This window comes from Eretmochelys imbricata, chromosome 4, assembly GCF_965152235.1.
Source record: "Eretmochelys imbricata isolate rEreImb1 chromosome 4, rEreImb1.hap1, whole genome shotgun sequence".
Lineage (NCBI taxonomy): Eukaryota > Metazoa > Chordata > Testudines > Cheloniidae > Eretmochelys > Eretmochelys imbricata.
In genome coordinates this window covers 133,002,079-133,025,414 of record NC_135575.1, presented here as the reverse complement: position 1 = coordinate 133,025,414, position 23,336 = coordinate 133,002,079, and the positions used below count along the sequence as shown (strand labels likewise).

The following is a 23,336-nucleotide window of genomic DNA, read 5'->3' as shown; positions in this document are numbered from 1 at the left end:
AGCACGTGGCTGCCAGCTATAGGGTCTCTGGGTCTGAATAACCCTCAACTGGAGTATTCTGTCCAGTTCTGGGCGCAACATTTCAGGAAAAATGGACAATCTGGAAAGCCACCCTGGCCGGTGCCATTGAGCAAAGGATATCTAATAGGGAGTCTGATGGTTCCTCTAGCTTCTCCACCTGGAGCGTGAGGTTAGAGGCAACTCTTTTGAACAGGTCCTGATGAGCCTTAGCATCATCCTGAGGAACTGGGGGAGGGGGCCCCCACAATTGCCTCATCAGGCGAAGACGAGGAGGAAGAATCTGGTGCCATGGGGTCTGATGCATCCATTGGTGGTCCAATTGGCTGATCCCCAGGATCCATGTGAGCCTGAGGAGTTCTCTCTTCAGGAATGGCTGGCTTGGGGGGGGAGGGCGGGATACTGAAGCCAATGGTTTGTCCGAGGCCCCCGCCACCGACCTGAGCCCTTGTGAAGGCTGGGTAAAGCCCCATAGGTTCCACAGGTACCAGGCAGCCAGCCACTGGCCCTGGGGCCATGGAATAGTTGGTGGTACTGCCAACATCGAGGGAACCACCAGTGATAGGTTTTGGCTCACCGGCAATTAATCCTGCCCGGTGCCGGCGACTGAGGCTGAGTGGTTGCTCTCAGGCGACCATGTCTGAGTGGACTGGCGACCCCGTTCGCTGTGCTGCCTATCACTGCACCTTGATGGGGAGCTCTCCACTCAGGATTAGTCCCTTCTGCGGGTCCTCTGAGACCAGTGGCATTTGGCAGATCGGCAATGGCATTCTGGCGATCTATGCCTTACACAGTTTGACCAGTACTGGGATCTGGAGCAGCACTGGAAGCTGGAGCAGGTCCGCCTCTGGAAAGACCTTCCGCCCAACCTAGGGAATCCATGTCACAGCGATGCATACCGGCGAGCTGACGGCTGACTCCGCTCCTGGGATCAACTGTCTCGGGCCCGCGACCAGTGCCAAGCCATGGGTGAAGTGCTGGGCTGGTCTCAGTGCTGTTGATGTCAGGAAGGGCGTTCCCTCTACAGGCCTTTGCCAGGTCACCAGTGAGGTGCGTCTCAAGCCCTGCGGGCAGTGCCCTGAGGCTGGAGAACGGTCAAGGCTTTGCTGAGCCTGCCTCTCTGCCTTCGAGACCTGGTGGCTCCATGCAGACGAGTGCTGGTGGGACGTCCCCCACGATAGGGAGTGGTGCCGCTGAGACGGGGACCTATAAAAAGGACCCAAGGTGCATTTACCCTTAGACTGCGGTACTGCCGTAGTTGGTTTGGGCAGCACCGGTAGCGCCACGATATCCTGCACTGCCTGCAGGGCCTCGGGCGTTGACGGGACCGCTAACTGACGAAGGCCCGTGTCACTGTCAAGCATGGCAGACATGGGTTGGGGTGGGCTGGACCACTTGACCTGAGCTGGGGCCCGACTCCCAGTTGGAGGTGCCGAGCTGCCCTCCTCCCCTCTGCTTCCCCTTGCGGGATGTAGATTTTCCTCTCCTGGTCTTCTTTTGTCGCTTGGCCGGTGCCGGGGAAGGGGATTGGTGACGGTCTGTCGATGGCACCCGTGGGGTGCTCCGCACCGCAGCTGCGGTGCTTGGGGCAGAGTCAGACTTCAACTGCTCCGGTGCTGGAGTTGGAGCAGACTCTGTAAGGAGCACTTTGACATGGATGTTTCACTCCTTCTTGGTCCGAGGCTTGAAAGACTTGCAGATACGGCACTTGTTGCTTATATGCGACTCGCCCACACACCTTAAACACCTGTTATGGGGATCTCTGAAGGGCACAGATTTTTTGCGGCGATCGCAGGGCTTAAAGCACGACCTGTCCCTAGCCCAAGTCCCGTTCACAACTAACCAAGTCAAACACACTAACACTAAGGGATAACTTAACTATGTACAACTATTCTACAAGAAAAAGTTCTTAACACTGAACAAAGCAAAAAGGCTAGCCAAAGCAGCAGACGCTCCAGCACCATAACTGGTGGCAATAAGGAACTGAGGGTGGGGGGAGCCGGTGGCCTCCACTCCAGATGGGGCCAGAGCCAGTCCCCTACGGATACCACTGAGGGAAAAACTTCTGGCACCGGTGCATGTGGGGAGCACAAACACCTAATATGGAATGGACATGAGCAAGCACTTGAAGAAAAATTGTTCTCTGAACCTCTGAGGACAGGTCAAGAAGCAATGGGCTTAAATTGCAGCAAGGACAGTTTAGGTTGGACATTAGGAAAAACTTCAAAACTGACAGGATGGTTAAATACTGGAATAAGTTGCCTAGGGTGGTTGTGGAATCTCCCTCATTGGAGATTTTTTCAGAGAAGGTTAGACAAACACCTGTCAGGAATGGTCTAGATCAGGGGTCGGCAACCTTTCAGAAGTGGTGTGCCAAGTCTTCATTTATTCACTCTAATTTAAGGTTTTGTGTGCCCGTAATACATTTTAACGTTTTTAGAAGGTCTCTCTCTATAAAGTCTATATTATAACTAAACTATTGTATGTAAAGTAAATAAGGTTTTTAAAATGTTTAAGACACTTCATTTAAAGATCTGCATTTTAATTTAATTTATCAGTTTAGTGTGATCCTTGCCCTTGCTTTTCCTTGCTGAGTTTTCCAGTGTCTGGCATGTTTTTGGATACTTTAAGCAGCACACGGGTTTTTGAGTGATCAGTTGTTAACCAGCTCTGAGAGGGACAGAGGACAGATTTCATGTGTGAAAATATCTGTTCACACAGGTATGTGGATCCAAATGCTGAAAGCATTGCAAACACCATTTTCTTCAAGAGTTAAATTTCACAGGCAGGGACGTCCAGCAGGTCAGAACAGAGGCCCCATCATCTCTCTTGGTAGCTTCAAGTGCACTCCGCAGATCTGCAAACTTTGATGCCCACAATTCTGAGCTTTTTAACTGAATAAGCTGCATTTCAAAATATTCAACACCCATCCACTGATATACAGACAAATCCAAGTCGCTTTTGTTGAACTTTTCAGGTTTAATTAGAAAAGAAAGCATTGGGCCAAATCGCTGGAAATCTTGAACTCTGTCAGAAAATTCTGATTCCAGTTCTTGCATGTACATTCCAATCTCATTGACACTGACAGTGCAACGTGTCAATAGCTTTCTTATGCGTTGGAAGTAGCGGAAAGTCAAAGTTCGAATACCCCGAGAAAAAACTGCTAGTTTTACAACAAATGCCTTCCAGGCTTCATAAAGATCAGAACCATTTGCCCTGCACCCTGGAGATAGAGGTTGAGTTTGTTTAGGTGAGCGGTGATGTCAGTTAGAAACATGAGCTTACAAAGCCATTTGTCATCATCCAGTTTGGGGTAGTTTTGTCCCTTTTCCGACAAAAAGGCCTGGATTGCATCAAAACAGTTTACAAAGCACACCAAACTTGCCACGACTTAGCCACTGAATATTACTGTGAAGTGAAATGTCGTTATAAGCACTGTCCATCTCATCTAGGAGTGCTTGAAACTGTCTGAGTCAAAGCAGATGAAGCAACAAGGAAATTCACAATTCGCAACACTCTATTCATTACATTATTAACCTCTGAATTAGAAATTTTAGCATACACGTTTTCTTGATGGATGATGCAGTGAAATTTGACTATCGGGTAGCCAATTTGATCTTCAAGTAACTTTACAAATCCCTTCTGTTTTCTGACCATGGCAGGAGCATCATCTGTTGTCACACAAAATATTTTTCTGACATCAACTCCTCTTTCTTCAAAAATGGTTTACAAAACTTTCCACTATACCTTCCTCCTTTATTGTGCCATGCATGGGTTTTAGGCAAAGTTCCTCTTGGATTTCATTGAAAGCACAGTATCTTGCAACAACTGCCAAACATGGAACATCGTTTATATCCACGCTTTCATCAACTGCAACTGCTGTGTCTTTTAATGTAGTGGTCTGCTTTTCGTTAATGTTTTCTGCCATTTTGCTTATGCATCTCTCAGTTGTTCTGGCAGAGACAGGCAGTTCTTTTATTCTAGATATGATCGTATCTTTATTTGGCAAATCACTGAACAAAACCTCTGAATTGCTGAGAAAAACTTTTTATATACTCCCCATCTGTATACAGCTTTTTGTTTTTTGCAATGCACTGTGCAATCTTGTAACTTCCTTCTGTAGCTTGATTTTTACTTACACTTAAGCATTTAAAAACACTGCTTTGCTTCTCATATCCTGCTACTGTCTTTTTGATCGATTCAGTCTTGTCTGCTTTGTCAAGAAAGGTTTTCTTGTGCTTCATTTCAAAATGTCGAACACCTGATGTGCGACAAACACTTTCACAACAGAAAGCACAAACAGTACTGTCCTTCTTTTGAATAAATCCAAATGTGTCTGTCCAAGAAAGCTTAAATGAATGGATATCTAACTTTGCTTTCTTAGGAGCTGACATTTTGTCAAATGTACCCCTCAACTCACAGTGGGGGGGGGGGGAAATCATAACAGACGGAGCACAGTGTCAAATGTAGTGCACTGTTCTATGTGGTGTGATATATGCAGCAAATCAGGACTTAGTATCTCATTGGCGCTGGAAAAATTTTTAAGGGGGAGGTGCTGAGATGCGCCCCCTCTTGCCCCTGTCTGCACCCCTCACTGCCCCAGGCTAGGGCCAGTGGGCCACAGCTGGGGGCAGCTGCAGAGCACCGGGCTGAGGCCAGGAGCAGAGCCCCTGGTTGGCAGCTGGGACACCAGGCCGGCGGTGGGCTGAGCGGGGCCAGCGGCCGGGACCCTGGCTGGCAGGGGGCTAGGGGCCGGTACCCCAGGCCAGCAGTGGGCTGAGCGGGGCTGGTGGCCGGGATCCCGGCTAGCAGGGGGCTGGCGGACAGAACCCCAGGCCGCCAGCGAGTTGAGCGGGGCCGCCGGCCAGGACCCCAGCTGGCAGGGGGCCGGTGGCCTGTACCCCAGGCCAGCAGCAGAGCCCTGAGGCCAGCGGCCAGGACCCAGGTAGTGAGAGTGCCACTAAAAATTGGCATGAGTGCCATGGGTTGCTGACCCCTGGTCTAGATAATACTTAGTCCTGCTGTAAGTGCAGGGGACTGACCTATAAGACCTCTAGAGGTCCCTTCCAGTCCTATGATTCTATTTACTAATTTAAATCTAGTTCTTTCAAGCCTAACTGTGTTGCTGGATGGTGGAGAGTTTCACTCAGTCCATGAAAATAAGGTAATTTCTTTTTTTAATTGAGATCAAATATCCTTTAAACAGCTGGAGGTTAAATAGCAGGAAACAGGCCACTTTTTTACTGTAGTCGATGTGTCTTTAGAATGTTACTAAAATATATTACTACGAAGGATCCAAAAATCCTTCAGAAATGGGGGGTGGAGGGAGAGAAGATGAAAGAGACCCAAGAAGCACATGGCACAAGAAGAGTCAGGGAGGGGGACGGGTGCCACAAAGCTCACATTTGCACTCACGGGATTCTTAGAACACTGCTAGCTGTGCTTCCATTGGGGGGGACAATGCGAGAGGATTAAGTACTTCATGGGCCTTGCCCTGGATTCTCTCTCTTTCAAACATTTTATGAGTATCTGACATCTCTTGCAGACTTTTAGAAGAGGTTTGATTCAGAAGGGAATGTCAGACAACTTGAGATGATACCATCAAACCAATGCTTTATGACTATTAAAAGAAGTTATCTACAAAGGGCATAACTGCACTCGTCTTTGATTTTTCAATTTCAGGTTTATGGCTACTTTTGAAACCAGAGGTGTGACCCGAATGCTAATACTTAATACTGCATCCAGCTTCTGCTTTCACCTTCGAATTTGCACTGCAGTGACACTAAATGCAAGAGTTTTGAAGCTTAGCTAGCACACTCCTCTCCTTCTGATTCTGACTCAGGATGTCCCAGCTGGCAGTTAAGAAGCACCATCTCACATGTAAAAATCTTGTGAAGAGTGACACCAGATGGTGCACAATTCTGAAGTCAAACCAAGTGTACCCTGTCTACAGTAGAAGCCCAAAAGCTCTGTGTAATAGCGCCTAGTTTACATGGCGTATCATACATTGTAGCTTTAACAAAAAAGTTTCTAGTGTTTTAAGAAGGGGAGTAGGAATCAAGACTCCAGACATCCTGGTTGTGTCATTGACCCTGTGTGTGATGCTGGGCATGTCGCAGCCTCATACAGTCTATCCTCCCTGCCCCCCTCTGAAAATATCTACCCCAGGGGTTCTCAAACTGGGGGTTGGAACCCCTCAGGGGGTCAGGAGGTTATTACATGGGGGGGGTTGCGAGCTGTTAGCCTCCACCCCAAACCCTGCTTTGCCTCCAGCATTTATAATGGTGTTAAATATATAAAAAGGTGGGTTTTAAAAGGGGGGGGGCGCGCACTCAGAGGCTTGCTATGTGAAAGGGGTCACCAGTACAAAAAGTCTGAGAACCACTGATGTGCCCTATTCAGATATTTATCACATACTCATCAGCATGGTATATAGGTGCAGACAAATCAACATTCAGTGAGAAGCCTATTTTCCTCCCTCTTAAAACCCTCACAGTGTTGAGAAAATAAGTGTTTCGGAGTTTGGTTCTTTATTTGAGGATTTTAATGCTTTTTATAGGCATAGTTCCTTTAAGAAAACAAAGTGGCTCACATTGCCTCAAGAATCCTTTTCAACCTCTTGCTTGCATTACTTCTGCTCAAGCAATGTCTGTGGCAAAATAAGGGGCTTCAGTCTCCAGAATTGTCAATCTGGCTCCACTGACCATTGCTAAATTCACTAATAACTTGTTACACAGTATATCTATTGCTTAGTTATACGTCATGACGTGACCTGATAAAGCAACATATTTCAGCTTCAGCATGAATATGCAAGGCTTACCAATTCTTCCTTTCTTGTGAATGTGGCCTGGCATGATACCAATTTTGCATTCTCCAGGCTAAAAGAGTAGAAATAACAAATACGTTAAAAAAAAAAAAATCATGATGAAAATATTTTTGAAAATTCACTGAAGATGAATTAGTCTCTAAAAAATTAGAAGAAATGTTTGTTTCAAACACTTACATTGATGACTCCAGGGCAATTTGGGCCCACTAGTCGAGTCTTATCCTGACGGATCAGTCTATGTTTAACTCGAACCATATCCTGCTGTGGAATACCTTCCGTAATGCACACAATTAAGGGGATTTCTGCATCAACAGCTTCGTTAATTGCAGCAGCAGCAAATGGAGGAGGCACATATATAACAGAGGCAGTGGCACCTGTTTGTTCTTTAGCCTAAACATGCATTAACAAAAAGCATATTAAACATTCAGTAAACCTTAAGAGTACATTGGGCAACTAACTCTTTAAATGTATCTATTTAAATATTTATGACAAAAAATAAATCAGAAGTTTAAAAGTCTATGGTCACAGCAGGTCTGTGCATAGCAATTTCATTCAGATTAACAGGAGATATAAACGGAGTAACTGCAGAACTGATTCTTAAAATAGATTAATCTTCCAGGGAGTTTACACCACATACAGCAAAGTGTCCTCTTCAGTCCATTTATTCATTCAGTTTTTATGATCTATTTATCAAGAGCTTAAGTCATGAAGGATATCTAAGACTCTCCATATAAAATAAAGGTAAGTTGACACCAAATGACATCTAGGCCCTTATTTTATTTATATGTACAAATCAAAAAGTGACTTTTAAAATGGAACTCCAACTTGATTCATTAGCTGTGCCCACTATTATACAGACACTGATCGCAGACCACCTTGGTTTTATCTCTCACATATTTTAAAACCAGAAATGTAACCATGACTCCACTCAAATTCTGTCCCTCTTCAACTCTGGATGCTAGACGTGTTCTAGCGTGTTCAACTTTGACACTCTTCCCACCCGCATCTTTACTGTCTAGTAGTCAATCCATTACTATTCAATTACCTCTTTCACGGAGTTAAAGACTGGCAGGCCCAGATGAGTTTTGCCCCCCTTCCCTGGGGAAATTCCACCTACTAGTTTGGTGCCATATTCCAATGCCTGTTGGCTATGAAAGGTGCCCTATAAGAGATACACAGGAAACTTCAGATGCAAGCAAGAACGAACACTTTTATACACCTTCAAATAAAACATTTAAAAATTGAAGGCACATTATGAACAAATTATAATTAAAAACAAATAATGTAATTAAGAACAAATATATGCCAATAAGAGAAAGTAAATTAGAAGCATATGTCAAAGTCAGAGTAAAATATAAACGACAAGTTTTATGTATGCCATCTAAAAGGCTCATTTCAATGTATGCAAAATTGCAGCACATTTATCAAACATTCTAAAGAAGTGTAATATTCTAAATCAAATTATTGTTTAAAAAAGGAAACCCAACTATTCACTATTAAAACTGTTGGTACTCTTAACATATTCCTGTGTTTGTATAATCTATGTAGAACCAAAGCAACTTCACAGTTGTAAACTGAGGAGAAGAGAAAAGTTTTGGAATGAGATTTAGAAGAGAGGGAGTGATCTCAATCTTGAAGGGAAATAAAGAGGTGCAAAGTTTCTAGATAAATGAGGCAGCACAAATTAATAATGAGGGCAGAGGAGCATGGGCCTGGAAAGGAGGGTGACAGGGGAAAAGTGGAGTAAATTCTTGGAGAGATCTGAAAATCAAGAGGGAAACTGTTATATGTGGAAAAACAGCGAAAAATGAGCGAGATAAGATCTCACTCTCTGGAGAAAGGTATTAGTCTGCCCACAGCACTCTGTACCCCATGGAGTTTAGTATTGTTAAAATGAAGGAATTCATTGTCAAGCAAAGGAGTTACAAAATGAACTGTAACACACACACAAACACACACACACTTTAAAATAAAAAGTGGGATCAATTTAATTAACACAAACAGGGTTTGAGATTAAGGGCCCAAAACTCAGGGCATAAATTTCTGTTGAAAATGTATGAAGACAAAAAAGCTGATGCACAAGCATAAAAACCTTTCCTTTGAGAATTCAAACAGAATTCATTATGTTATGAACAGAAAAAACAATTCTGGGTATTCACATGGAAATGAAGGCTATAATTAGAGGTCATTTGCACTATATATACACACAATATATAATTACTGCTGAGGAAATTCTGCACCAAAAAAATAAAATTTGCAAAATTTTATTGGTCAATAAATAAATGTGGAGGCTACAGCATGGCAGTGGGGAACCCCGGCCACTGGATGCACAGAGGTGGAAAATCATCCTGCAACCCCTCTTCACCCCCAACACACACTTCCCTGAACATTGTCTTGGCCACAAAACTGCACCCGACCCTGACCCAGCACAAGGGCTAGGCCTGCCCCAGGAACACCCCACGGCCCTGCCCCTCTGCACCAGGAACATCAGGTGTGGGCAGGCAGGTTTAGCCCAGCAGGCTCCAAGTATAGAGGGGCTTAGTATGGGGGGATCCAAGTGTGGGGTAAGAGGGTTCTCTGTGGGGCAATCTAGGTGCAAGTGGCTCAGTGGGGGACCTGGATGCACAGGGGCTCATTGAGCGGGAAAGGGGGTGTTTCCAGATGCAGGGGGGTCCAGAGGAAGGTGATTGAGGGTCAGCGGGGTAGAAGAGGGTGAGATGGGGCTTGACAGGGCTAGGTGCTGGGGGAGCGGAGCTTGCCGGGGTGGGGGTCCAGGTGCAGCTAGTTGAGGCTCCATAGGGTAGGGGTGTGGGGGGGCTTGTCAAGCTGGTTCAGGTGCAGGGGGGGTGAGGCTTGTTGAGGTGGGGATTTGATGGGCTTGCTTAAATGGGAAAGCCCCAGCTGCTGCCACCAAGGGGACATTGCATACTGGGCTCCTGCCCCTCCCCATGATTCCCCCCATTCCCTCCCCCTTTCTCTCTTCACTATCCCCTGCCCCATCCCCCTTCCCTTACTCTCACATCCCCCTCCTCTTGCCCCATCCTGCCCCCCTCTCCTATTTCCCCCATTGGCACTCACTGTTGCTCAAAAAACAGGATAGTTCCCAGCACACAGAAGAGGAACATGACCGGCACTAGTACCCAGGAGGCAGCATCCAAGTGGCACCCTCCTTCAGCTGGGCAGTTCTGCGCTCACAGAAATGGGGGGCAGTGGCACATGACCCTGTGTGCCCCTACACATCTTGCCTGCTTGGGAGGGCAATGTCCCCCACAAAATTACACCCAGGGGTATCCCACTGCCCCCACTCCACCACCACCACCCACACCCCACCATAGCTTCCCTTTGCTTCCCCTCAGAAAATGACAAGGAAGCAAAGAAAACTGCAGGGGGACATGAATTCTGCAAACGTGCAGTGGCGCAGAATTCCCACAGAAGTAATATAATGTGACACGTGGACATAATGAATAGCTATTTTACAGTGCACATTAAAGTTTTAAATGACCTTCAGAATACAGCATGCCTTTTTTTCTTTTCTATCAGAGCAGTTAGGCTCCAAATCACAAGATAATAGTTCAGCTAGTTCTCTCCTGCCAATACATTTTCAGACAACATAGGAAAGGCCCACATTTTATATTCCAAATCAGCTTTAAACAGATCACAAACATGATAATCAAGTGGAAAAAAAAAACCCATTGGCAGCTGCTGCTAATTCATCTCAATGCACTTCTATCTAATGCAGTCTTTTCCTCATTCAAATGTGTAACAATGAGAGAATGTGAAAGGAGGATTAAATGAATTAAGATGACAAAAATTACAGATTCCCTGTGGAAAATAAACTCTTAATTTAAAACAAAAAGCATTGTCTCAATGATAACAGCATTTGAATGAACAAACACTAACCAGAGAAGCTAAAGAGCCCAGTTGCTGAATTTGAGCATGAACTGGATTGGAAACAGTGGGATTCCAGATTGCTATCAGAAATTGAAAATACAAAGAATAAAGTGACTACAAGAGGCAACCTCTTACTCAGAGGTCACAAAGCTTCAATTAACATACCATGGAGGATTGGTTCTAAACAAAATAAGGATGAAAGTCAGTGGTGTCAAACAGTAACAGAATTATATACAGGATATGGTTTTGCAAAATAGCAACACACAATGCTTGAAGCAAATTGCTTCATCAATGAAAAACATTTCCCTTTATCCAGAAGATAATTCAGCATAAAAAATTCAAAGCAGAAAACAGAAAAGCTCTTTCTACAAAGAATACATATTTTCCTTACAGAACTTTTTGAAGAAATACCTTATATTAGATGTGGTGACAAGGCTAAATAATGCAAACAGTGATATGATAACTCAGCTTTTAAAAAGTCTGCATTTGCTAGAAGGACATATATATGCACAACAAATGAAACCAAAAATATGGAACACCTGTTAAATCTCTTGGCTACTCAATTTTTTCCATTTAAAGAAGGTTATGCTAAGCATTTCATCTATACCAAAGATACGCACCTGTTTGCCAGTAAAACCCTGGCAAATAACTTTTGTATTTGTATTGATATTAAGATTTTTCCGTGTGGCTGAATAGGAACAGTGACGTACTCCATTCTGCTGCACTAAAAAAAAAAAAATAATAATAAAAAGGTTAATCTCTTGTGTCTCTAGAATTTTACTTTACCCTTCTATATGGCCTTACAAATGTTACTAAACTAAGCCTTTCAACACCCCATGAATCAAACATGACTCCATTCTACAGTTACATAAGGGAAGGACAGAGTCTGAGACTCAGATTTTCAGAAAGCTTTAATTTTGGGTGCCCTACTTTAGATACTTCAGGATGGATTTCCAGGGGTGCTGAGCACCTGTAGCTCCCATTGACTTTGTCTGGAGTGTGGGTAGGGTTGCCAATTCTCCCAGACTGGCCGGGAGTCTTCCAGAATCGATCTCCCAGTGGCTACTGAAATCAATCCGGGAGATTTTAATAGGCTACTAAAAGTCCAGGCAGCAGCTCCTAGAAGCAACTAGCACATCCCTCTGGCTCCTGGGCGCAGGGGGTCTCTGCGTGCTGCCCCCGCCCCGAGTGCCAACTCTGCAATTTCCATTGGCCAGGAACCACAGCCGATGGGAGCTGTGGGGGCGGAGCCTGCAGGAAGGGGTAACACACAGAGCCACCTGGTCACTCCTGAACCTTAGAACCAGACATGTCAGTCGCTTCCGGGAGCCACCTGAGATAAGCACCGTCCATCCGAAGCCCACACCCCTCATCCCCTCCTATACCCCAACCCTCTCCCCTACCCCTGAGACCCCTCCTGCACTTAATCTCCCTCCCACAGCCTGCACCCCACACTCTCTCCTGCACCTCAATTCCCTGTCTCAGGCTCAGCCTGGAGCCCTCTCCCACACTCTGAACCCCTTGTCCCACACTCCAGACCAGAGCCTGCACCCCCTCCCACACTCCAACCCCTTACTCCAGGCCCCCACCCTCACCCACTTGCACTGGACTGGGTCAAGCGGGGTTTTGGGGAAGGGGCAGGGCAGGGATAATGCCTCAGGGAAGGGCCAGGGCAGGGCATTTGGGTTTGTGCAGTTAGACAGTTGGCAACCCTAAGTGTGGGTGCTCAGCATGTGAAGAGTCAGGGCCTGTTTCAAAAAAAAAAAAAAAAAAATACACCCCACAACAGAGGCCACTTTTAAAAACATGGCCTAAGACTTAACCACGGCCACAGAGTGAGGCATTTCAGAACTGGGAATAGAGCCAGCTCCTCAGTCCCAATAGCCAAGGTACCACACAGCCCCGAGTATATACATAGATTACACCTTAGCCAATATGAAACATCTAGAAGGATCACTCAAGGCTAAAGATTCAGTGAGAGAAGCTTTTTCCAATAATTTCCTAGCTGCTGGGGCTTAGAAACCACAAACCTAAAATCATGCTTGGACTTGTGGGGAAAAGGAAGGCCCTCCATCACCACTTTCCATCTAATTCAGCAAGAGAATGCTTGCATGTGCCTCTTCTCACTGCTTTCAACACCCTAAAGATATACAGCTAAAGAAAATCAATTAGTACAGAAATTGCATACTAAAAAGAAAGGGGACTTGCTAGCTAGGTTGGAGGCTGTGAAAAGCAATATTAACATACAAACAAATATCACTTTTCACAGCAGACTTGATAGCTGGCTGGGAGGCTGTGAAAAGTGAATTTTGCATGTTTGTTAATATCACATTTCACAGCCTCCAACCTAGCTAGCAAGTCTGCTGTGCAGTCTGCACTAGTAAGTTTGCTGTAAAAGTTGTATGTTTTGTTAATATAAATATCACTTTTCACAGCAGGCTTACTCAGCCTGGGCAAGCCCCAGCACAGCAAGCACTGTGGGGCGGGAGGGGAGACCCTGGGGTCCCAGGGCCTCAGGCCCAAAGTCCTACAACCCCCAATAAGGTGGGTCAGGAACTCACTGGCCATCTGGAGTCCAAGGTTCCCCCATTGTGCCTACATGTCTCCAGAGGCAGTGCAGGGCACCAACCCCTGCTGGCAGCATTAGCAAACACCTAGGCAGCCATACACAGTAGCAACAGGGAGGGGAGGAGCTGCTACTTTGCCCTCCACCACTCAGGAGGCTGTCCTGGCTGCAAGAAAAGTGACTGGTAACTGCATGCGGCACGTGGCCACATTTGGGAAACACTGGTCTAATGTCTAATAAAGCTTATGCTCAAATAAATTGGTTAGTCTCCAAGGTGCCACAAGTACTCCTTTTTTTTTTTTTTTTTTGCAAATACAGACTAACACGGCTCTTACTCTGAAAACTGGTCTAATGTGTGCACTGTATCTGAAGAGTAAATGGGGAAGGTCTGCTTATCCTAACCATGTCCAAAAAGTGACTGTAAAAATGGCACAATAAGGCCCATGTTTATTGTTTAAGATCTTCTCTATACTGGGAAATACCAAGAATCCTAATCCTAACTTATTACTTATTGTTTGAATTACAGTAGTGCTAGAGGCCCCTGTAACACTTTCCCAGAGTATCCAGAGTTGTGAGCACCTAATCACCACCACCTGCACTTAGCATGAGGAAGTTTTGTATATGCCTGCCGTGGATCAGCTCCCTGAAACCACCAGCCTCTGGCAACATAAGCAGAGCTGCTGAGCTTTCCAGGCCTGACTCACTCTGTGTCGATTAACGATAGGCGCACACCAACCACCGTGTCCTCCGAGCGTCCCTCTGGAGTGCCCAGCCCCAGTTATGCCGAACGCTCACAGAACTTTTAGATGCTCTATTCACAAAGGAACAGTACACATCAGCTTGTAAGATTCAACTCAGGATCACCACTTCACACACAGCATATATTTTTACACAGTGAAAACAAGAATAAGTTTATCAAAGAGATTCAAGTGATAGGGAGTGAGAATACTGGAAGCAGACGGTTGTATATAAAACAAAATTACCACGTTTTCTAGAGACTAAACTTAACTAACAAGGCATTCCCCTATTTCCTACAAAATAACTTACTCCAAGGGCTTTCCAGCTTTTCAACCAACCCTGGCTGAAATCCCTTTTCATGAAGCCAACCCACTGTCAATTTACTTCCTCAGTGAGGACACCAAGGCCTCTCTGCACCCCCAAATATACCTGAACATACCTTTGATGTTCACCTGAAACTACCATTCTCCTCCGCCTTCCCAGTTGTTTACTTCTTTCTGTTAATTTCCTTCTCAAGGCTCTACAAGTTCTTCATTAGCATTTGACTTAGCATGTCATACAAGTCAACTAGCACACCATCTTCATGGTGGACCACTGTGTATAAGTGTTTCGAGCCACCTATCCTGGAGAAGGGGGTCTCCAGAAATGCTACCTTTGTGTAATCTGCTTTTAACTAAAGAGCTAGATAACATAATTTTTAGTATACAGACACTTAACTGGTACACTGATCATAATCATTGTGACACAGGCTTTCATTAGAGACCTCACATGACAGTCCTTTGGTGAACCCAGGGGATCCCTGTATTCTCTGCCAGTTGGCATCCAGAGGTTCTTGGGTCACAGCCCCAATCAAGATCAAAGCCCCATTGTGATAAGCACATAGAATGTAACTATCCCTGCCGCAAAGAGTTTGCAATCTAAATAATCAGGACAGAGTTAGGATAAGAGGGAAACAGAAATGGACAAGTGAAGTGACATCCCTAATTCACAGTTGTGAAGAGTCAGGGCCAGGAACAGAACACGTGTCTTGATTTCCAAGTAAGGCCTGTATCTACACTGCCTCTCCACAGTTCTAACGCCAATTCAGCTGACCAATTAATTGGGAGTTAAAGTATTCCAACGTAAGTTTACTCACAAAAAGCTCTGTGTACTTATGACAGAATAGGTATTTTTCACTCTACTAGAAGAGGTCTGAAGCCTGGTAGCTAAACATCAGGCAATTTGTTTCTGCTGTTAAATGTATGCCTTTTGCACTCGTACAGCTTAGCCTAGTTTTAATACAGTGCAGCGACCTAAGTGGCTATGTCCAGTGAAGACAGATTTTCAGTACAGACAGCTCGAGCTGACACTGCTACTCCACCACTTTAAAAAGCTGCAGCACAGTGAGTCTGGTCAGCTTTCCTTGCTGTTATTTAGAACCCTGTTCATTTCATAGGGGTCCACAAGAATCAGGAGAATTTTATTCTCTGCTGCTTGGAAAAGCTTTGAGCAACTGCAGATTCAGGATCAGGGTGTATTCATTAAGAGGAATCAAATACAGAAGCGTGGCAGGGGCACAGCAAAGACATTCCCTTGCAGCAGCTGAATTAACGGTAGCATAGCGAATCCACACTGTTATTCCAATAGCCAGGAGGCAGGCAAAAACGTAGAGGAGGGTAACTCTTCCTCCTACATCCCCTTGAAATAGTCAGGAGGTTTTGGGCGAAGGCACAAATAGGAAGAGAAAAGATTGTTCCTTCTCCTCTCCAAGATCTACATAAGGTATTAGAGAGAGGCTTCCAATTTCAGACACCTACTGGTTGGAAAATGTAGCCCCTAAACAGGGTCCACAGAAAGAACACTGGTGAAACTCCAGAAGCTGCCTCCTCCTCCCTTTCCCCTTGTCCCTATCCCCACCCCTCACCCCCATCAGCCAGGAACAGAGGGATTGCTACTGGATAGCCACTCAAACCCAATCTTTTGTATATTCCTTTAGCTAGGTTTAGTCCTTGGCCTATTTCATGACCAATAAGATCTCCAACCTCTTTATTGGGTGAGGGAGATAGGACAGAGTGGATAACAATCAAAGTTTTCTGGGAACCATCTCCCCCATCAGATTGTATTATTTAAAATTATAATTTTCTCCTTTTAAAACTAAACCTTTTAAAAATGAAATCTGAATTTAATATATAATATGTTAAGGCCTAAATTTATTCTCATCTCTTAAAACATTCAATAAAAAACTCTGAATCCATGAGCCTCTATCAAAAACTAACACAACAGCTGCTTCTCTGTATAAAGAATCAGGGAATAAACCTCTAACTTTATAAATACGGCACAACAGGTCATGTACTGTATTAAGGACTTGTTTTCTTTAATAAAAAAATTGTATGCAGTTTTCTGTGTTTAAATTCCAATTACCGTACTAATACAACTTGACAGATCATGAGCAAAACATCAATTTAGTGAATAAGCAATATATCATTCACCATTTTCTAACGTACTAAGAGTGTACAATTAGAATCTGAAAATATTGAGCAATACAATTGCTTAAATAAACGTATACAATTATAGTGTACCCTCCTGGGTAGCAAAAAGATGTACAAGATCTAGCGTAGAGATGCTTTATGTAGGTGCAAATCAACATGATTTAATGGTTATATCAACCAAAGGCAATGCATCTTTCTTTAGAAAAGATCTGAAGTACAAATTGAAAAGTAGATTAAAATTGAGGCTTTCCACTTGGTGATTTAAATCAATCCACTCTAAGATGAGAGGAAACATGCAGAAGCCAGCTTTGGAAAAGATACACCATAACCTCTTATGTGAAGAAAAAAATAAAATGGAGTGATGATATGAAGGGACAGAAAGTATAATAAAAGCAAGAGGGCTGTAGCAATATTTTTTAAATAGTTTATTGAATAGCAAGTTGGTGTTCCAAGTACATACAGTACCCCACTTTCCTCTTCACCTTTGCCTTGTTTTGTCAATCAGGATCAGCAGCTCTTGTTCCTCATCTCCAAGCATTCTTGTCAAGTGCATCTTCCAGGCTGACACCAACCTTCTTCATGTCACAGAACCATAGAAATGTAGAGCTGGAAAGGACTTTGAGAGGTCATCTAGTCCAACCACCCTGGCTTAGGCAAGATCAGGTAAAAGCAGACTGTCCCCTGACAGATATTTGTCCAACCTGTCTGTCCAGTGCTTAACTGTCCTTATAGTTTGAAGCTTTTTACTAATATCTAACCTCAACCTCCCTTGCTCCAGATTAAGCCCACCACTTCTTGTCCTACCTTCATTGCACACGGAAAACAATTGATCACAGTCCTTCCGTATAACAGCTCTCAACAGTCATCACATTGAATCAGATATTCCTCATTTTCTCAAGATTTAACATGGCTAGCTTTTTTTAAGCTTTCCTTATAGGTCAGGTTTTCTAAACCTTTTATTATTTTTTTTTTGCTCACCTCTGGACTCTTTCCAATTTATCCACATCTCTCTTATGCATCATGCCCAGAATTGGGCACAGTATTCCAGCTGAGGACTCACCAGTGCTGAGTAGAGCGGGATAATTACCTCCCACATCTTACATACAACACTCCTGTGAATACACCCCTGAATACTAGACTTTTTTGCAACTGCACCACATTGTTGACTCATACTCAATTTGTGATCCACTATAATCAAGATCTTTTTCAGCTGTACTATTGCCTAGCCAGTTATTCCCCATTTTGCAGTTGTGCATTTGATTCTGCCTTCCTAAATGAAGCAGTTTGCACTTATCTTTATTGAATTTCATCTTGTTGATTTCAGACTAATTCTCTAATTTGCCAACCTAGTACTGAAGTCTAATTTTGTCCTGCAAAGGATTTGCAACCCCTTGCAGGTTTGATGTCATCTGCAAGTTTTATGAGCACACACTCTACTCTATTATCCAAGTCATTCATGAAATTAACAACCAATACTGGACCCAGGACTGACCCCTGCAGGACCCCACTAGATATGCCCTCCCCATTTGACAGAAACCACTGATACCTACTGAGTACAGACTTTCAACTAGTTGTGCACCCCCTTATAGTAATTTCATCTAGACCACGTTTCTCTAGTTTGCTTATGAGACTTATGTGGGGCTGTGCCAAAAGCCTTACTGATATCAAAATATATCACTTCTAGAGCTTGCTGCCCTTGAGTAAGCCAGTAACCCTGTCAAAAAAAGAAAATTAAGTTGGCTTGGCATTATTTGTTCAGATCTGTGCTGGATATGCTTTACAATCCTATTATCCTCTACGTACTTACAAGCGGATTTAATAATTTGTTCCAGTATCTTTCCAGGTATCCAAGTCAGGCTGACTTGTCTATAATTCCCCAGGTCCTCTTTGTTCTTCCTTTAAAGATAGGTACTATAGCTATCCTCCTCCAATCCTCAAGGACCTTCCCTTGTCCTCCATGAGTTCTCAAAGATAACTGCTAACAGCATTGAGATTGCTTCAGCTAGTCCCTTAAGTACCCTAGGATGACTTTAATCAGGCCCTGCCAACTTGACTACATTTCACTTATCTAAATATTATTTAACTTTCTCTGACTCCTAATGTATTTTAAGGCAATAAGAAGAGATTATTTAGGTTCTTTGCTAAGTAAAACTCATTTTGTGTCTTAGCCATTCTGATTTTTGTCCCTACACGCTTATGCTATTCTTTTCTACTCCTCAGCAGTTCATCCATGTTCCCACTTTTTGTAGGATTCCTTTTTGATTTTCCAGTCATTAAAGAACTCCTGATGGAGCCATACTGGCCTCATATTATCCTTATCTGTCCTTTCCATCAGGATAGTTTGCAATTGTGCCCTTAACATCATCTCCTTGAGAAACTGCTAGCTCTCCAGAACTACTTTTTTCCTTAGATTTTCTTCCCATTGGATCTGACCTACTAGTTCTTGGAGTTTCTTAAAGTCTGCTTTTTTCAAGTCCAATTTCAGTATATGTGCTGCCGAAGATTTACCTCAGCGGATGTCCGCAGACCATATTTGCAGATCATGCATGGATGTGGGATGGGGCGGGGCGGTTCGGGGGGGGGCGCAACAACCACTACCACGGCCACCCTGAGATACGGCAGTGAAGCACCTCAATAGTAGGCGCTTTAGGTATGACAGGCTGAGCTGGTCAGCCCTATATCAGATAGCCATCTTGTGTAATCATTCCTCTTCATGCCAAGAGAAAGGAAACCCAAAAATAGCTACTGTTATAGTTATCCTATAAATACGAAAGCCTGAATATATTTAACATAGCTATAACATTATGATATATAGATATTCAAGTAACTTTGTAGCTGAAACAGCAACCTTATAAGTTGCTCATATTTTTCTATAAATTATATCAATCTCCCACCCATCCCCAGCTATTCCAGGAATGTCTAGCCATTTTTTTTTTTAAAGGTGGTGGGCTTAAAAAAAAAAAAAAAAAGATTCTCATATGATTCCCCCCCCACTAGAATCCTGACTTATTTCAATTCAATCATGCAATATCTTCACTTACAATACAGTGTGTGCTTATCTACATACATATGTGAGAAGTCTCTAATGCCTCAACATTCCATATATAAGTGGTGCATAATTTCTAACCTTTGAGTTAGTTTGCCATTCATTAGCATTTTACAGAAATTATTTCACAACACCAAGATTTAAATGCTGATTCTTTACAATTAATATAATCAAGGGCAGGTTGGAAGATTATCAAGCACAAACAAAAATAAGTTTGTACCTGCCTTACAATCAAAATCAGAAACTTACAATCAAAATCATTCTTGCATCACTGTGCAGAGTAGATTTATTAACTGTTTTTGTACAGAAAAATATATTCAGCCTCAAATTCCCTGTGGAAAAGGGACGAGGTTAATGTGAAATTATACGACAGGAGATGTTGATATAGAATAAGTGTTAAGTGGAGTTGTATGATGGAGTATGTTGTTGGATGACAACCAAAATAACATATGCTGTCCGGGTGCAGATACAGAGGCTTGGACTCCTGGACAAAAAGTTTCACCAAACCCTCCCATTTGGAACTTTAGGTGTTTGAATTTGTCAACTGGCAGTTTGTTTTTTAAAATATTATTTTTAAAAGTGTTGTTCCTAACAGAGTAGCTGTTAACCAGTACATACTAAATATCTTCCCCAAAATCCCTTAAAAGAAACAAAAAAACCTTCGGTGAGCGTCTTTCTTCCTGATGCCTTGTCCAAGTTTTGTAAAGGGAGCAGAAAGGGATGTTTGGTTCAGCAAGAGTAGAAACTGATTTAGGCTCCAATCTGTAATTTAAAGCACACAGGCAGATAGCTGCACCTTCATGGAGTTCCAAAGAATTCAGGGAGCTTAGTCGCCCATATGCTATCAGTTGTAGGATAGAAGCCTGACAACTAAGGGACCAATTCTTCAATGGATTCCAAATGAGCAGATCCCTGTGCAGATCTCCATTGACCTCAATCTGTCCATTCAGTGCTCACTACAGGATCTGTGTCTAACTTATTACACAGCGATACAGCGAAACTTGCTACACACAGCACTGCCAACTGCAAAGTAAACAAACTAAAGGCAAAGAGAATGTTTTCGTGAATCTCTTTCAGTTGTAGTAATCTTAGGTGTTACTCGTAACTATTATAACCACACAAAGTTTTCAGGCAGAATTGAGATTTTCAAGTTTAAATAAACTTCATAATTTTTTAGTTATTAGTAGGGACCCACCATACCAAATTTGTGGCCAAGAAAAATACATCATGGACCGTGAAATCTGGTCTCCCTGTGATATCTAGTCTTTTGTGTGCTTTTACCCTATACTATACAGATTTCACAGGGGAGATCAGCATTTCTCAAATTGGGGGTCTTGACCCAAAAAGGAGTTGCGGGGTATGGAGGGAGAAGCGTGTTGCAAGGTTATTTTAAGGGGGTCCAGTATTGCCATCCTTACTTCTGCGCTGCCTTCAGAGCCGGACAGCCAGAGAGCAGCAGCAGCAGCTGGCCATGCGCCCAGCTCAGAAGGTAGTGCCCCACCCGCAGCAGTGCAGAAATAAGGGTGGCAATACCATACCATGCCATCCTTACTTCTGCACTGCTGCTGGAAGCGCCTCTCCCTTCAAAGCTAGGATCCCAGCCAGCAGCAGTCACTGCTCTGTGGCTGCCTAGCTCTGACAGCAGCGCCATCGTCAGCAGCAGTGCAGAAGTAAGGGTAGCAGCAACCTCCACTGAATGCATCCGATGAAGTGAGCTGTAGCTCATGAAACCTTATGCTCAAATAAATTTGTTAGTCTCTAAGGTGCCACAAGTCCTTCTTTTCTTTCTGCGGACACAGTCTAACAAGGCTGCTACTCTGAAACCTACAAATAACCTTGAGACTCCCTCACAACTCCTTTTTGGGTCAGGACCCCTACAATTAGAACACCATGATATTTCAGATTTAAATAGCTGAAATCATGATATTTATGATTTTTAAAATCTTATGACCGTGAAATTGACCAAAATGGACCATGAATTTGGACATTAAAGAAATACCATTTGTTCTTATCCTTTCTAGAAACCCCCCCGTTTGTTCAATGCTGGCCTTATGACATACAGGACTTTCAGCTAACAGAGAAAAGGAAAATTAAAAGGTATTTTAAGAAAGAACAACAGATGACCACCTCTGATTTTGCTGGCTGGCACAGCTCCACCCAGCACCGTCAGCAGTTGGGCCTGCGTGTTCACACTTTCCTCACCATTTACAGTACTACAAGACAATGATGTCCTACACAGGAGGTTTCCTCCAGTACACGTTTACGGAACTTCGTAATTTTTCACAGATTTCTCCCTCTCTTTTTAAAAAATACAGGCCGTCAGCAACAGGTGTTAAGCGCCAGAAGGAAAAGTTTGCAGAACCATCACACATACAACCTTTTTTTTTCTTTTTTTTTGAACAGCTACGAAGTTTTGCTAAAAGACAACCTCACCTGTACCCTCGAAAGGGCCCACGGAGGGTTGAACGCTGCCTGACAGAGCAGGGACACGGGCCTTTAAATACCTTTCCGGACCCGAAAGAGTTCTGCGCGGCTCCAGAGCGTGGCCTCTTTCCCCAGCAGAAGCTGGGCCAAGAACAGAGATGCCCCCACCCAGCGCGCCGCTCCAAGAGGAGACTGAAAAGCAAGGCAGCGACGAGAGCACTGGACTGGGACGCAGGAGCACTGGGCTCTTCCCCCGGCTCTGCCCCCCACCCCCGCATCCAGCCCGCGAAGGGAGAGAGTGACCCCAGCTTCCCCGGCAAAGCGCTTGGCGCTGCACGGCTGAAACCCGCCCCGGCGCAAGGGCCGGGACCGGCTACGGACCGGGACGTCGCGCTTGCGGCGGAGCGAATCGCGCCCTCCTGTTACCCCGGGCGGCAGCTACACAGCGGCGATCCCCGGCCCGGGCGGGGGGGGGGGGGGGGGGACCCAGGAGGAGCCCGGCAAAGAGCAGCAGCAGCGGGCAGCACCGAGCCGGGGGCGGGCGCGGGGGGGGGGGCAGCCCAGCCCCGCGGGGCCCGGAGACACCAAGCCCCGCCCGGGGAGGAGCAGGGACATTGGGGTGTCTCTTCCAGCCCCAGGCCAGACCGGTGTAAGCCCCCCGGCCCAGGGGGGGCCCTTGAGGCCTCCCCCCAGCCCCGGCTGCCAGCCAGACCTAGCGCCCGCGCGGGAGGCGGCCCGGCCCGGTACTCACAGAGCAGGAGGCGGCCCAGGAGGCGGGAAGCGCCGCTGCAGTGAGACATCGTCTCCTTCCCCAATGACACGGGGGCCCGGCGGGCGGCTGCGCTCGCGCCCGCGCGCGCAAGCAGGTGGCCAGCGAGAACGCCGGAGGCCAAACCGCCCCTACACCCGGCTCTGCCTGGGCAGCCCCGCCCTGCCACGGGGATATGGGGCCCGGCGCTGGCCCGGCCACCAATCCCACATCTGGCCCTGCGCGGCGGCTTCGCAGCTGGCGGGCAGGGGTCCTCGCGAGCTGAGGGCAGGACCCCGCCACGCAGGGGCTTGTGGGGCTTGTAGTTCAGTGGTGGAGGGAGGGAGGGAAGAGAGGGCGGAGGGCTGAGGGGGAGGGGAAGATGTGAGGGCGAAGGGCCAAAGGAGAAGGGGGCAGAGGCGGGAATGTCATCCCCGACTCAGACCAAATCAGGGGAAAGGCTCCTTTCACCGTCCGTTCAGCCCCACCCCTCATGGCTCCATTTCGGACTCAGCCCGACACGGTGTGGCACAGCCTGGCCCTGAGCCAGCGAAACTCTTCAACACTTGCCAAAGCGTGATCATCTGGGCAGACCCATTCAAGCCAAGTTC

General features: G+C 45.2%; 1 protein-coding gene across 1 annotated transcript in view; it reads right to left on the bottom strand.

Moving 5' to 3' along the window:
• Nucleotides 1-22,864, bottom strand: part of SUCLG1 (succinate-CoA ligase GDP/ADP-forming subunit alpha) — a 31,090-nt gene extending 8,226 nt beyond the window's left edge. The window contains exons 1-5 of the mRNA XM_077816018.1: nucleotides 22,729-22,864; nucleotides 11,356-11,459; nucleotides 7,890-8,006; nucleotides 7,022-7,234; nucleotides 6,839-6,896 (exon numbers count right to left, since the gene is read on the bottom strand). Coding sequence (XP_077672144.1) covers nucleotides 6,839-6,896; nucleotides 7,022-7,234; nucleotides 7,890-8,006; nucleotides 11,356-11,459; nucleotides 22,729-22,777 — 541 coding nt within the window. The 5' untranslated portion in view covers nucleotides 22,778-22,864. The remainder of the gene's footprint in view (nucleotides 1-6,838; nucleotides 6,897-7,021; nucleotides 7,235-7,889; nucleotides 8,007-11,355; nucleotides 11,460-22,728) is intronic.
• Nucleotides 22,865-23,336: the final 472 nt, after the last annotated feature.